The sequence below is a fragment of the Oncorhynchus mykiss genome, chromosome 9 (assembly GCF_013265735.2).
Source record: "Oncorhynchus mykiss isolate Arlee chromosome 9, USDA_OmykA_1.1, whole genome shotgun sequence".
Lineage (NCBI taxonomy): Eukaryota > Metazoa > Chordata > Actinopteri > Salmoniformes > Salmonidae > Oncorhynchus > Oncorhynchus mykiss.
Genome location: NC_048573.1, coordinates 10,197,254 through 10,213,825, shown reverse-complemented (window position 1 = coordinate 10,213,825; position 16,572 = coordinate 10,197,254). Strand labels below are relative to the sequence as shown.

At 44.5% G+C, this 16,572-nt stretch overlaps 1 protein-coding gene across 12 annotated transcripts in view; it reads left to right on the top strand.

Moving 5' to 3' along the window:
* The first annotated feature begins 540 nt into the window (after nucleotides 1-540).
* LOC110531425 (phosphatidylinositol-binding clathrin assembly protein) overlaps nucleotides 541-16,572 on the top strand; it is a 72,663-nt gene continuing 56,631 nt past the window's right edge. For 6 of the 12 annotated variants that reach the window (XM_036987281.1, XM_036987287.1, XM_036987278.1 and 3 more), the window contains exon 1: nucleotides 542-1,810. In XM_036987281.1, coding sequence (XP_036843176.1) covers nucleotides 1,681-1,810 — 130 coding nt within the window. In that variant the 5' untranslated portion in view covers nucleotides 542-1,680. Of the gene's footprint in view, nucleotides 1,811-16,572 lie in introns of all 12 variants that reach the window. The other 6 variants (XM_036987285.1, XM_036987283.1, XM_036987286.1 and 3 more) reach the window with 2 other exon arrangements.

Genomic DNA, 16,572 nt, shown 5'->3' with positions numbered 1-16,572 from the left:
TGAATGATCACCATCATACAGTATAAATAGACATATGCCTTCAGTAGTGAAGTAGCCTATGGCAGGAGCAGAATGGGTTTCATTATAGGAAAACATCTATTAGAGGCTATCGCCTAATTTATTGCATCCACTGTGAAATACCACCGGGGGAAATTACCTTGAGCGTTGTCATATATTTTGTGCGCACGTCGCACAGATGGAAGGCAGGCAGGCTAATAATAATGCACATCATTGTCCTTCTCAGGATTTTCAGGCACACAATGTTCCATACTCGGAGCGCGAGTCAATCAAGGACACCGAGTTTGAGAAATAATTTAATACGACCTTAAATGTGTAAATATTACATGGTTAAAATCACATATACAGCGGATAAATAGAGCTTAAATAACAATTTATTAAATGAATAAAAACATTGTAAATGGCTGTGGAGTTTGTATTTTATTTAAACAAATAAAACAACGTTTAATTCTGTATTAGTCTTAGACGTACATGACCGTCGTCACATTTCTACCTTAAATTTCCGACACGGTCCAGGTCCCATCCAATCAACTCTTTCTCAGATCAGCTGATTCCTACGCTGCCATTTTGTCCGCGGTAGTAGGCAGGCAGCAAGTGGAGACAAGCTGTTTCATATTCCTACATATTCAACAAGACTTGAATAATACTAAAGACGACGATATGAGTTGGATGTCAAGGTTCAGTGGTTTCTGACGGGTGGTTTTTTTTAGTAGTTTTTTGTTGTTGTTGTTGTTGCCAATTTCATGGATATATCGGACCAAATAGGTTAAATTCAGGTGTTCCTCTCCTAGTACCGGACTCGGAGGAAGCAGGGTTGAGACAGGACGATACTAGGTAGTTAGAGGGTGTTGTGTTAGCAGGAAGGCCGGTCAACTGGCCGCTGTCTTCTCTCCGTCTACATCTAGTCTGAAGCTCAAGACAAGTTGGGAAAGTTTGATAGTTTCACGTTTGCCTATTTTCGTTATGTTTCACTCGAAACCCCAAAAAAGGGACCGGTCTTTTCGAGGTAACCTAAACACACAAAACCTCAGTGGAAGTTGAATTCTGAAGAAGAGGGGTTTTATTTGAGTAGTAACCGTTTTAGCTAGTTTGGCTAAAAACTGTGATCATAATTCAGGGTTGTCTCGCCAGTGGTCTTGTTAAATTGACCCGTAGGTATCCAGCCAGCTAGAGATGTTTATATGTAGCCAGCGAGCTGACATTTCTGTTTACAAATTGCATAGTGGGACTCATTCGTGGTTCGAGTGCAGAAACGGAAATATTAGCTAACACAAAGCTAGTTTACTTGTTAGATGTCAACCTTTTTGTTGTTGTGTGTTTTGTTTGTTACTATACAGAATACCTTGTTAATGATAGCTAACGTTAACTAGTTAGTTAATTGATTTGCTTATTCAATACATAATAACATTGTGTGTCCGGATTTATTTTTTTTAGGTTGCAACAAACAAACAAAAAAACTAAAATTAGTCGGAGATCTTTCAGCGATACTGGACTAGGACGTCATACCACTTCTTTTTAACGGGACCGAATCCCGTGGCCCGAAACCTCCTTGCCATCTCTGGTGTTACGCACGTCAGCTAATAACCAATCGTTGGACATTGTGTGTGTGTGTTTATCATCCAACTAATCATAGTGGGTTTTGTAGCGAAACGGTGAAACACAATGTCAGGACAGTCTATAACGGATCGCTTCGCAGCGGCACAGCACAGCATGACCGGGTCTGGTATCAGTAAAGCCGTGTGCAAGGCCACGACGCACGAAGTCAGCGGCCCCAAGAAGAAACACCTTGATTGTGAGTATGTGTGTGTGTGCGTGGGTGGGGGCGGACGCCTGCCTGTCTACTGTCAATCCTCATGTTTCTTGTCTGTCTGCTGTCTGTCTGAGTGTTAGCCCTTGATCATGACTCTCAGTTCCATTACACATAAGAGTCATTGGAAGTAGGCGTCTTCTGTATGAGGGGAGTTTTTTTTAAGAGCCCTGACGCTTGGTGAATCTATTGCGGTATGGTTTTGAAGCACCAAAAGGTTAAATTGATACACGTCTTTTTATATGGTTAGTGTTCCCACACTGCCATGTCTCCATGTTACAGCGCGTTGTTGACAGAAGACTGAGGGACCACCTGTGTTAATTAGATATCTAGCATGCTCCAAACACCTGTGTGTAACGGAATTAAGGCTGTGTTTAACAGAAGGCCGCCAGAAATGTGTTGTCACTGAGAAATCCTGTTGGCTGCATCTGTGAGGATGCCGGTTAAAACTGTCTATAGTACGTGTATAATTAGCATTTGTGAAATTATTTTAATGTGATATGGAAGTGCAGGGTTTTATGTTTCTAGAACCGTATTGCAGTTGAGAATCGATTCACATTTAGATGGAGTCCTTGCACCTTAAGGGGTAAATGGTGGCTCCTTAAGGGGTAAATGGTGGCTCCTTAAGGGGTAAATGGTGGCTCCTTAAGGGATAATGGTGGCTCCTTAAGGGATAATGGTGTCTCCTTAAGGGGTAAATGGTGGCTCCTTAAGGGGTAAATGGTGGCTCCTTAAGGGGTAAATGGTGGCTCCTTAAGGGGTAATGGTGGCTCCTTAAGGGGTAAATGGTGGCTCCTTAAGGGGTAAATGGTGGCTCCTTAAGGGATAATGGTGGCTCCTTAAGGGGTAAATGGTGGCTCCTTAAGGGATAATGGTGGCTCCTTAAGGGGTAAATGGTGGCTCCTTAAGGGGTAAATGGTGGCTCCTTAAGGGGTAAATGGTGGCTCCTTAAGGGATAATGGTGTCTCCTTAAGGGGTAAATGGTGGCTCCTTAAGGGGTAAATGGTGGCTCCTTAAGGGGTAATGGTGGCTCCTTAAGGGGTAAATGGTGGCTCCTTAAGGGGTAAATGGTGGCTCCTTAAGGGGTAAATGGTGGCTCCTTAAGGGATAATGGTGGCTCCTTAAGGGGTAAATGGTGGCTCCTTAAGGGATAATGGTGGCTCCTTAAGGGGTAAATGGTGGCTCCTTAAGGGGTAAATGGTGGCTCCTTAAGGGGTAAATGGTGGCTCCTTAAGGGGTAAATGGTGGCTCCTTAAGGGGTAATGGTGGCTCCTTAAGGGGTAATGGTGGCTCCTTAAGGGGTAATGGTGGCTCCTTAAGGGGTAATGGTGGCTCCTTAAGGGGTAATGGTGGCTCCTTAAGGGGTAATGGTGGCTCCTTAAGGGGTAATGGTGGCTCCTTAAGGGGTAATGGTGGCTCCTTAAGAGTACATCTTGGGATGAGTCTGTGTGCTTAGATCAAAACCAAACATACCTGCTATCAAAACCAAACATACCGGTACTGTAGCTATTTCGCTACTGTGTTGAATTCCATCACACTGTAGTCACTTCCTTAGCTAGAATTACATAGTAGACAGTAGCCTAGCAGACATTATCAGTGAATTTCCATGGATGTTGCCCCCCCCCCCCCCCCCCCCCCCCCACTGTCTCTGTCTGGACAGTGGATACTGGTTATTCATTTCTTAATAAGATGATGATGAGTAGCGCTTTCCAAGGTCCAGCTGGCTGACGTAATTGTGCCTTTACTTACCATGCAGCCGTTCCTGGTCACGGCTGTATGATACCATTATTTTTGTACCCTCTTATTTTCACCAACGGAATTCCAGTGACATGTGTGGCGTTTTGGCTGCAAAAAAAAAACCCAACATGTTCTGCTGGAGAAAAAAAAAAAAGTTGACATGTGAACTTGATGCCTATTTATTTTCCAGTGGCCATTGTTGGTTACTGTCTATGTGACGGGACTGAAGGGCATCTGAGGAAGCGGCGTTGATGAAAGTCTTAAGTTCATGTGTCCCTGTCTGATGGAGATAATGAGTCAAGACTAGATCGGAGACGATACGTGAAACAGGAAAATACATCTGCAATGTTCATTATGGTGTTGTCATGACTAGGGTTGTATCATAACTGCTGTCCCTACACTACTCAGCTGTCACAATGCTTAGCAGTTCATTATGGTGTTGTCATGACTAGGGTTGTATCATAACTGCTGTCCCTACACTACTCAGCTGTCACAATGCTTAGCAGTTCATTATGGTGTTGTCATGACTAGGGTTGTATCATAACTGCTGTCCCTACACTACTCAGCTGTTACAATGCAATGTTCATTATGGTGTTGTCATGACTAGGGTTGTATCATAACTGCTGTCCCTATACTACTCAGCTGTCACAATGCTTAGCAGTTCATTATGGTGTTGTCATGACTAGGGTTGTATCATAACTGCTGTCTCTACACTACTCAGCTGTCACAATGCTTAGCAGTTCATTATGGTATTGTCATGACTAGGGTTGTATCATAACTGCTGTCTCTACACTACTCAGCTGTTACAATGCAATGTTCATTATGGTATTGTCATGACTAGGGTTGTATCATAACTGCTGTCTCTACACTACTCAGCTGTCACAATGCTTAGCAGTTCATTATGGTATTGTCATGACTAGGGTTGTATCATAACTGCTGTCCCTACACTACTCAGCTGTCACAATGCTTAGCAGTTCATTATGGTATTGTCATGACTAGGGTTGTATCATAACTGCTGTCTCTACACTACTCAGCTGTTACAATGCAATGTTCATTATGGTATTGTCATGACTAGGGTTGTATCATAACTGCTGTCTCTACACTACTCAGCTGTCACAATGCTTAGCAGTTCATTATGGTATTGTCATGACTAGGGTTGTATCATAACTGCTGTCTCTACACTACTCAGCTGTTACAATGCAATGTTCATTATGGTGTTGTGACAGATAAAACATTATTTAGTCCTAAAGGAGGCCTGGCTAAGGCCAAAATGTCATAAATATGCCAACTTTGATCAATTATTTCTCAATTATGCTTTTAGATATAAATGTCATATGTGTTAACAATCCTGCCTCTAAATAATTATTCTATGGATTACATTTTGTGAAAATCTCCCAAATCATAGTATTTTGTTTGGTGTTGCCCTGGTTTTGTGAGGAATCACTGAAAGGTGTATCATCATTGGTGTCCCCAGTGCCAAGCTACTCAGCAACGGCTATACACGAGACAATGGATATCTATTTGGAACTGTTATAATGCTTATTAGTTAGTACCAATAGCTGGTGTCCATATCACTGTATTGTATCAGCCCCACACTGCAGCAGGCAGCAGCCCCTATCAGCCCAGGCTGACATTCACGCATCGTTGGAGAAAATAAATGGTGTTTTGAAGCCAATTAGTCTTATGATTGGGACTGTCCCCCTCAATTACTCGTGGTTAGGCTTTAAGAGATGACGCTGATTCCCTCCATTTTAAGTAGGCTTATCTGTTGTCATGGTTATAGACTATATATATATACATACATACATACACACACATACATACACACATACATACACACACACATACACACACACATACATACACACACACATACACACACACATACACACACAACTGTTCAAAAGTTGGCGGTCACTTAGAAATGTCCTTGTTTTTTTAAAGAAAAGCACTTTTTTTTTGTGCATTTTAAAATAACATCAAATTGATCAGAAATACAGTGTAGACATTGTTAATAGAGGTCGACCGATTTAATTGGCATGGCCGATTTTTTTAAAATTAGGGCCGGTTTTAAAGTATTCCTAACAATCGGTAATGAGGACTTGTGAGGCGTCTGTTTCTCAAACTAGACACTCTAATACACTTCTCCTCTTGCTCAGTTGTGCACCGGGGCCTCCCACTCCTCTCTCTATTCTGGTTAGAGTCAGTTTGCTCTGTTCTGTGAAGGGAGTAGTACACAGCGTTGTATGAGATCTTCATTTTTTTGTCAATTTCTCGCATGGAATAGCCTCCATTTCTCAGAACAAGAACAGACTGATGAGTTTCAGAAAGTTATTTGTTTCTGACCATTTTGAGCCTGTAATCGAACCCACACATGCTGATGCTTCAGATGCTCAACTAGTCTAAAGAAGGCCAGTTTTATTGCTTATTTAATTAGAACAACAGTTTTCCTCTGTGCTAACATAATTGCAAAAGGGTTTTCTAATGATCAATTATCCTTTTAAAATGATAAACTTGGATTAGCTAATACAACGTGCCATTGGAACACAGGAGTGATGGTAGCTGATAATGGGCCTCTGTACGCCTATGTAGATGTTCTATTAAAAAAAATATTGTTTCCAGCTACAATAGTCATTTACAACATTAACAATAATTACACTGTATTTTTGATCAATTTTATGTTAATAGACAAAAAAATAGCTTTTCTTTCAAAAACAAGGACATTTCTAAGTGACCACAAACTTTTGAGTGTATATATAAAAATCTAGTACCAGTCAAAAGTCTGGACACACCTACACATTCCAGGGCTTTTCTTTATTTTGACTCTTTTCTACACTGTAGAATAATAGACATCAAAACTATGAAATAACACACATGGAATCATGTAGTAACCAAAAAAGTGTTAAACAAATCAAAATATGTTATATTTGAGATTCTTCAAAGTAGCCACCCTTTGCCTTGATGACAGCTTTGCACACTTGGAATTCTCTCGACCAGCTTCATGAGGTAGTTGCCTGGAATGCATTTCAATTAACAGGTGACAAGGTAGGGGTGGTATACAGAAGATAGCCCTATTTGGTAAAATACGAAGTCCATATTATGGCAAGAACAGCTCAAATAAGCAAAGAGTAAACAAGTCCATCATTACTTTAAGACATGAAGGTCAGTCAATCCGGAAGATTTCAAGAACTAACGTTTATTCAAGTGCAGTCGCAAAAAATATCAATCGCTATGATGAAACTGTCTCATGAGGACCGCCACAGGAATGGAAAATCCAGAGTTACCTCTGCTGCAGAGTATACGATCATTAGAGTTACCAGCCTCAGAAATTGCAGGCCAAGTAAATGCTTCACACATTTCAAGTAACAGACACATCTCAACATCAACTGTTCAGAGGAGACTGCATGAATCAGGCCTTCATCGTCGAATTGTTGCAAAGAAACCACTACTAAAGGGCAAAGAAGAGACTTGCTTCTGCCAAACATGAGCAATGGACATTAGACCGGTGGAAATCTGTCCTCTTGGTCTGAGGAGTCCAATTTTTAACATTTTGGTTCCATCCACCGTGTCTTTGTGAGACGCAGAGTAGGTGAACGGATGATCTCCGCATGTGTGGTTCCCACCGTGAAGCATGGAGGAGGAGGTGGGATGGTGTTTTGCTGGTGACACTGATTTATTTAGAATTCAAGGCACACTTAACCAGCGTGGTTACCACAGAATTCTGCAGCGATACGCCATCCCATGTGGTTTGTGCTTAGTGGAACAATCATTTGTTTTGCAACAGGACAATGACCCAACACACCTTCAGGCTGTGTAAGGGCTATTTGACCAAGAAGGAGAGTGATGGAGTGCTGCATCAGATGACCTGGCCTCCTCAATTAGGTTGAGGTTGGGTGATTGTGATGTTTTGGCATGAGTTGGACCGCAGAGTGAAGAAAATGCAGCAAACAAGTGCTCAGCATATGTGGGAACTCCTTCAAGACAGTTGGAAAAGCATTCCTCATGAAGCTGGTTGAGAGAAAGCCAAGAGTGTGCAGAGCTGTCATCAGGGAATTGGTTGGCTACTTTGAAGAATCTCAAATATAAAATATATTTTGATTCAACTCTTTTGTTTTTTTTTGTTGGTTTACTACATGATTCCATATGTGTCATTTCATACTTTTGATATCTTCACTATTATTCTACAATGTAGAAAATAGTGAAAATCCAGAAAAAATCCTTGAATGAGTAGTTGTCTAAACTTTTGATTGTATCTGTACGCCATTGGTTATAGCTGATGACGTACTGTGTGATTTCTCAGGCTTTATTTAGGCTGGTCTATCGGGACGGATCTGAACTTTTATGTTAAATCAACTAGCAGGAAAGGTGGTTCTGGTTGCAGAGATGACGTATCCTTGCTGTTGCTGAAGGGGAAAACACAGCGGATGTGAGTCCAGTTCAACAAATATGCCTAAAATAAACAGGAAGTAGTCTAATATAGCAGCAAACATGCCGAGATGTTGGCCTACTGTGCACTCCCATTGGTCAAAGGTCATACCTGATGGGTGTACTACAAAGCAGGGTCTGGGTATACTACAAAGCAGGTTCTGGGTGTACTACAAAGCAGGTTCTGGGTGTACTACAAAGCAGGTTCTGGGTGTACTACAAAGCAGGGTCTGGGTGTACTACAAAGCAGGGTCTGGGTGTACTACAAAGCAGGGTCTGGGTGTACTACAAAGCAGGGTCTGGGTGTACTACAAAGCAGGGTCTGGGTGTACTACAAAGCAGCTAACGCCTAAATATTATTTTGTAATTTTTTTCCTAAAATGAGCTTGAATTGGACATGGTGTAATTGATTAAAAAAACTAATATAAGTTTAGCTTTAAAAAAAAAATAAAGCGAATCAGAAAATCAATAGTTATTTCTGGTTGCTTTACAGTTAGCTGGGTAACTCATTGATCCATCTTTGTCGTATACCCCTCTGATAGCGGAGATGAATTGCTCAGCTATTTGCATGTTGTAAGGGAGATAGTTGCCTTGACGCTCTCAACCGAGTCCGGTGTCTTTGTCTGCCACTCTGCCGACACAGCCTTGCCTGGCATGAGGCCTAGTTGTCATGGTTATTTTGTGGAAGTTGTGACATTTTAAACTCAATCCGTTCCTAATATTTTCGTGCCGTTGTCATGGCGGCCAAGAGTGACAGAACAGAGCCACCGGTTGGTTGAAACAGCGGTTAGTTCTAATTCAGCCTAATTCTGCCCCTTCTGAGTTAGGGGTTTGACTCGTTCGTAGGGCTAATTCAGTGAAACATCCCAAATGAGAGGGCAATTCACCTTAGACGCTCCACAATGGGTAAATAATATTTCCGTGTTTTGCCCACTGTAGCCTAGGTCATCGTCATCGCTTGAGTAAAGTCTAGCCCTACCTCTCACATACTGTTTGCATTTCAGAATGTCCACACACTAATTTAAGATTAACATCGCGAGGTGACTCTTTAAAACTTCTTGTGACTCTCAAACCCGGATCCGGGAGCGTAATCATCGCCTGACACGAATTACCATAACGCAACGGACATAAATCTTCCTAGAAAATATTCCTATTCATGAAAATCACAAGTGAAATATATTGGAACACAGCTTAGCCTTTTGCTAATCACCCTGTCATCTCAGATTTTCAAAATATGCTTTACAGACAAAGCTAGACAAGCATTTGTGTAAGTTTATCGATAGCCTAGCATAGCATTATGCCTTGCTAGCAGCAGGCAACCTTGTCACGGAAATGAGAAAAACAATCAAATTAAATAGTTTACCTTTGAACTTCGGATGTTTTCACTCACGAGACTCCCAGGTAGACAGCCAAAGTTCATTTTTTTTCCCAAAAGATTATTTTTGTAGGCGAAATAGCTCCGTTTGTTCTTCACGTTTGGCTGAGAAATCGCCTGGAAATTGCGGTCACCACAACGCCTAAAAATATTCAAAATTAGCTCCATAATATTGACAAACATGGCAAGCGTTGTTTATAATCAATCCTCAAGGTGTTTTTCTAATATCTATTCGATAATATATCTGTCGGGACAATTCGTTTTTCAGGAGGCACGATTGGAGTAATGGCTACCTCTGTATTTTACGCGAGAACCTCTCTCGGAGCCACCATGTGACCACTTACGCAATGTGGCCGCCTACGGCTATTCTTCAACAGAAATGCGTAAAACTACGTCACAATGCTGTAGACACCTTGGGGAATACGTAGAAAGTGTACGCTCGTTGATGGTACATTCACAGCTGAATAGGGAGTCATTGGAACGCAGCGCTTTCAAAACCTGGGACACTTCCGGATTGGATTTTTCTCAGGCTTTCGCCTGCAACATTTCTGTTATACTCACAGACAATATCTTTACAGTTTTGGAAAAATTAGAGTGTTTTCTATCCATAGCGGTCAATTATATGCATATTCTAGCATATTTTCCTGACAAAATATCATGTTTTTTTTTCCAAAAATGAAAATACTGCCCCCTAGCACCAAGAGGTTAATTTCTTCTTTTTTTTAAGCCATTTGTAGTCAACTAGGACTTCTAAAATATGCTGCCAGAACAGCCCTTCTCAAACCTTGAGACTGTCCCAAATGACACCATAGTCCTTGTATATTGCACTTCAGAGCGGTTGGGTTAAATGTGGAAGACCACATTTCAGGTGTAGGCATTCAGTTAGACAACTGACTAGGTATCCTTTCCTTACTTTTCTTTGTAGTGGACTATAAATGAAATAGGGGGCTGTTTTGGACACAGCTACAGGCTAGCTCGATGTCGATGATACAGATTATCATCCGCAAAGGAAACGGGTTGTGTAGTTGTGTGTGTAGTTTGTGTGTGTGTGTGGCTATTGCGACACTTTGTTACAGGACAGAAGAGGGTTACATTGGTTCCCATGTAGCCTAGATGTATTACTAATGGCTATAATACGTGAACAATTGCTATTGTGATTCATTGCAAAGAAAACCTGTCTGTCGAGTCTCCGTCCTCACCGTAACCTGTCTGTCGAGTCCTCACCGTCGTCACCGTAACCTGTCTGAGTCCTCACCGTCCTCACCGTAACCTGTCTGTCGAGTCTCCGTCCTCACCGTAACCTAGCTGACAGTCGGTCTCGCTGTGGAGCCAGCTTTTAGTGAGCAGCCTAGTGCTGGACCCTCGAGACGGTGGAAAAACGCTTTCCAGTAGTTTGGAAAAAGCATAGTGCTCTGTAGTCGAGTCAAGTGTGTGCATGTCTTTACAAGAGTTTGTGTAGTGGACTCTGACTAAAAGGTGTGTGTGTGTGTGTGTGTGTGTGTGTGTGTTTGTGGGAACTCTGTGTGTGTGGAACATTTTAGCGCTCCTGTCCTCGACAGGGTATTTTTAGCCTGGCTGGCTGGGTCCTTTGGCCATGTCTGTCGGCTTGTTATGTACATACCTTCCCTCCCCTGGTTGTCTCTCTGTCTCACTCAGCTGCATTCACACCACCATGGAACAGACGACAGATAGTTGTCTGAAGGGAGAGCGAGTCAACAAGGCCAGCTAGTAAGAATCTCCACAGAGAGAGAATGGAAGACAGACTACTACTGTACTCTACCGTAGTCTAAAGAGGGGAGGAATTTGAGAGCGAGATCTACCGAACCAAGAGTGAGCCAGGAACCTGGGTGGCTGAGCCCATATGCACTAAGCATCAGAGTTGTAATGCTGACCTGTGATCGGGTCCCCCGATAACCCTATTGACTATGATCTAAAATGGAAAACTGATCCTAGATCAGGCGTGGTTTCTCTTGGTTTGGCCTAAAGTCAAGTTGGCTTTATTCACATCGTAGGCGTCATTAGATTTGAATGCACTTGATTCATTTGGATTGTTAGGAAGGCAGCACAGAACCGTAGTGGCTGCAGTTCAGGATGGTTTGGCTTCTTTCTCAGTAGGTCCAGGCTCTAGTTTCCTGTATGTGTGTATACACACATACTTCCTGTTGATATATCAGAACTGAAAATAGAGGATGCACCTCAAGCAAACCATTTGACTAGAGCCTGTCTGGAGGTGTAACTTTTGGTTTTGGAACTAAAGGAATCTTTCCCATTGTGATGTGGCGGAATCGTAGAATCCCCTTTGACGCCGACGTGGTTCTAAACTCCGATCCCGATCCGGCCTTGGTCACCATGAGAACAGAGGCTGTCATCTGAAACGGGGAAAGACGGAGTGTCACGGAGGAGACAAAGGGAGAAGAAAAAAACCTGTCTACTCTTTATATATAGCTATTTATACACCTGCTGCCATCTCTACCCCCCCCCCCCCCCTTTCTCTCTCTCTGTTCATGCAGAGGAAGTCTCTTTTCGGTAAACCCTCTGTGTGTGTGTGGTGTGTGTGTGTGTGTGTCAGGCAGGCAGGCAGGCGATTAGAGGATATACAAGGTGTTCCTCTTCAGTCTCCCCTCCTCCATCTTTAGGTTGTGTACACGCATCTGTGTTAGGATTTTTTGTTGTTGTACAGATCATATCGCAGATTAGCCTTTTTATAGATATGCAAGGTGGAGGAGGGAGGCGGGTGTAAGGCGAGGAGGGGTGAGGGGGAGGCGAGGAGAGCCGACCCCAGCAAGGAGGCTGGCAGCTGGGCCAGATGTAGTCTGTCTTCCCCTGTCTGGCTGGCCCACCTGGCACCTAGTGCTCCCTCTCTCCACCTGCTCACGTCCTACAGCTGGCAGCACTCTGTTCCCCCTCCCTCTCTCCCTCTAGGTCAGACTAGCTACGTTGTGGCTGTGACCTACAGTGTGCAGTTATCTCAGTTATCTCCAGGGCTGCATCTCTCAATGGTCTTAAACGGGCCTCGTCTTCTGGATTGACTGGGCGTATACATTATACAGGAACGATTCCTACTGGAGACTCACTTCACTGACTTCTTGTCCATTGAGAGGCCTAACTATTCTTCCTGTCCAGTTGTTGTTTGCTTGGTCTCTCTCACCCCACCACAGTCCCATCCCTCTCCTAGCTGTGTGTGTGTGTTGGTTGATGAGGTAAGAGCCCTAAGCTCAGGCCAGTACCAGGAGCTCCTCATTACGGGGACTGACCAGTGCAACCCAGAGGGCAAAGGTCATGCCAGCCCTGCTGAATGGAACAATGGTTCTGTGTGCATTGGAACACACACATTAGAACACAGAGCAGCTGTCTGTCAACTCTGAGAAGGACAGATGAGATCAGCGCTCATGCCCTTTTTATCGTTCATTGTCCATCTCTCACTGAATCTCTCTGGTGTTCTAGAATGTCTCTGGAGTTCTGGAATCCCTCCGTGTTCTAAAATATCTTTGTAAAATCTCCCAGAATTGTACCATGATATTAGGAGTGTTTGTGTTACACATTACCATTGTGTGTAGGGAGCCACACACTAAGTCTAGCTGGTGTGTGGGTTTTCACAGCCACTCTCAAACATGGCTGATGGCCAGTAAGACGGGGAAGGGAGGGAGGAGAGGGTGAAGAGAGGAATTGTTCCACCCTGCGTGGTCAGGGTTTCTGCAGATTGCAGGTTGGATAAGATGGGATCCACCACCACCACTCCCCAGATGGAGCCAGCCTCTCCTCACACTGCAGTTCTCCCTCTCTCTCCCCGTCCCTCTGTTTCTCTCTATTCTGTCTCTCTCTATTCTGTCTCTCCCCGCCCCTCTGTCTCTCCCCGTCCCTCTCTCTCCCCGTCCCTCTGTCTCGCTCTATTGTCTCTCTATATTGTCTCTCTCTATTGTCTCTCTCTATTGTCTCTCTCTATTGTCTCTCTCTATTCTGTCTCTCTCTATTCTGTCTCGCCCCCCACTCTCTCCCCTCTCTCTCTCGCTGTTTAAGACAACTGACTGTGATCAAGGGCATCCAAATGTGTTTCCACTCCCTTTGATTAAGTCAGCACATATCCACTACATTACAGCAGACACACAAGCCCCCCCCCCCCCCACACACACACACACACACACACACACACACACACACACACACACACACACACACACAGGTGGGGAGAGACTGGGACGACAGGGTGAGACTGAGGGGGAGTACAGATCCGAAATTGGTTTTGTTAAACATGTCTGGCTCTGCAGTGTGTAAACAGAAACCTGCTCTGGGAAAGAGTGGTCCCATGTTCTATTACTAATTATGAACCGGGTGGTTCCAGACCTGAATGCTGATTGGCTGAAAGCCGTGTTATAACACCTATATGGCCAATATACCACAACTAAGGGCTGTTCTTAAGCACGGCACAATGCGGATTACAGCCTGGATACAGCCCTTAGTCGTGGTGTATTGGCCATAGACCACCATACCTGTGGTATACGGTCTGATATACCACAGCTGTCAGCCAATTAGCATTCAGTGCTTGTACCACCCAGTTTATAATGGCTGTTATACCACACCCCCTTGGGCCTTATTGCTTAAATATTCATCTCCATATCACACTTAAACCCTGGTCACTGAAACCCTACACTGAAATCCTAATGTAGCCTGGCCCCATTGTCCAATAACCATGTTAATGAGACAGATGTTACAGACGAATGAATTGGTGTTTCCAAAGTTACCCAGGTGGGTGTGTGTAGTCTGGACCCGTTTTGTTGAACAATAGAAGTAGGGATTTAGGAGAGCGAGGGGTAGGAGACGGCAGGGGGGAGAATACAACTCTAAAAATTCACATTCACTTGTTGTGGTGGACAAGTACTAATGGGTGGTCGTTAGGACTGACCCCATTTAGGCAACTGGTCCATTATTTGGTCGTTAGGCTGTTGGTCGACCCGAGAGTTCTTTGTCAATGCGATGCAAACATGTGTCACTTAGAGAGAGCAGGGGAACAGGGAGTGTTTTTCCCTGTTCAAATGAGGGATGTGAACCCTGGTCACTACATCAGGGAGGACAGATAAACCCTGGTCACTACATCAGGGAGGACAGATGAACCCTGGTCACTACATCAGGGAGGACAGATGAACCCTGGTCACTACATCAGGGAGGACAGATGAACCCTGGTCACTACATCAGGGAGGACAGATGAACCCTGGTCACTACATCAGGGAGGAGATATGAACCCTGGTCACTACATCAGGGAGGAGAGGTGAACCCTGGTCACTACATCAGGGAGGACAGATGAACCCTGGTCACTACATCAGGGAGGAGAGGTGAACCCTGGTCACTACATCAGGGAGGATAGAGACGGATATGAACCCTGGTCACTACATCAGGGAGGAGAGGTGAACCCTGGTCACTACATCAGGGAGGAGAGGTGAACCCTGGTCACTACATCAGGGAGGAGAGGTGAACCCTGGTCACTACATCAGGGAGGAGAGGTGAACCCTGGTCACTACATCAGGGAGGAGAGGTGAACCCTGGTCACTACATCAGGGAGGAGAGGTGAACCCTGGTCACTACATCAGGGAGGAGAGGTGAACCCTGGTCACTACATCAGGGAGGAGAGGTGAACCCTGGTCACTACATCAGGGAGGATAGAGACAGATATGAACCCTGGTCACTACATCAGGGAGGATAGAGACAGATATGAACCCTGGTCACTACATCAGGGAGGAGAGGTGAACCCTGGTCACTACATCAGGGAGGAGAGGTGAACCCTGGTCACTACATCAGGGAGGACAGAGACAGATATGAACCCTGGTCACTACATCAGGGAGGACAGATGAACCCTGGTCACTACATCAGGGAGGAGAGGTGAACCCTGGTCACTACATCAGGGAGGACAGAGACAGATATGAACCCTGGTCACTACATCAGGGAGGAGAGGTGAACCCTGGTCACTACATCAGGGAGGACAGATGAACCCTGGTCACTACATCAGGGAGGAGAGGTGAACCCTGGTCACTACATCAGGGAGGAGAGGTGAACCCTGGTCACTACATCAGGGAGGACAGATATGAACCCTGGTCACTACATCAGGGAGGACAGATGAACCCTGGTCACTACATCAGGGAGGAGAGGTGAACCCTGGTTACTACATCAGGGAGGAGAGGTGAACCCTGGTCACTACATCAGGGAGGAGAGGTGAACCCTGGTCACTACATCAGGGAGGACAGATATGAACCCTGGTCACTACATCAGGGAGGACAGATGAACCCTGGTCACTACATCAGGGAGGAGAGGTGAACCCTGGTTACTACATCAGGGAGGAGAGGTGAACCCTGGTCACTACATCAGGGAGGAGAGGTGAACCCTGGTCACTACATCAGGGAGGACAGATATGAACCCTGGTCACTACATCAGGGAGGACAGATGAACCCTGGTCACTACATCAGGGAGGAGAGGTGAACCCTGGTCACTACATCAGGGAGGATAGAGACGGATATGAACCCTGGTCACTACATCAGGGAGGATAGAGACAGATATGAACCCTGGTCACTACATCAGGGAGGACAGATGAACCCTGGTCACTACATCAGGGAGGAGAGGTGAACCCTGGTCACTACATCAGGGAGGAGAGGTGAACCCTGGTCACTACATCAGGGAGGATAGAGACAGATATGAACCCTGGTCACTACATCAGGGAGGACAGATGAACCCTGGTCACTACATCAGGGAGGAGAGGTGAACCCTGGTCACTACATCAGGGAGGAGAGGTGAACCCTGGTTACTACATCAGGGAGGATAGAGAAGGCGGGCGCTTGTCCCAGGGTCACTGGTTGTCTGACTCCGACACAATCAAATCAATTGCTGGTCAGACTCCCTCTAATCATTTGTCTTGATTATTGAATCAAACAGTGTGCTTAAAGATTCAGACAAGCTCAGTGAATATAGTTGATTAAAAGACATGGAGACATCCTATCTATGGGAAAATACATGTTTTTATAAATGACAGATGGCTCTTGGTTGACCAATATGTGTTTGTTTTTTTTTAGTCGGGGACAGCCCTAGTGGCCGTGAAAGTTGTTGTTTTGGTGCATATGAATATATAAACATAATGTCAATAGAATTGTCTGAATAGAACAGCACATGTGGAACAGGATGTTGTTTTTATAGGCCTGGGACCAAACCGGTATGGTGCTACTCATTAGTA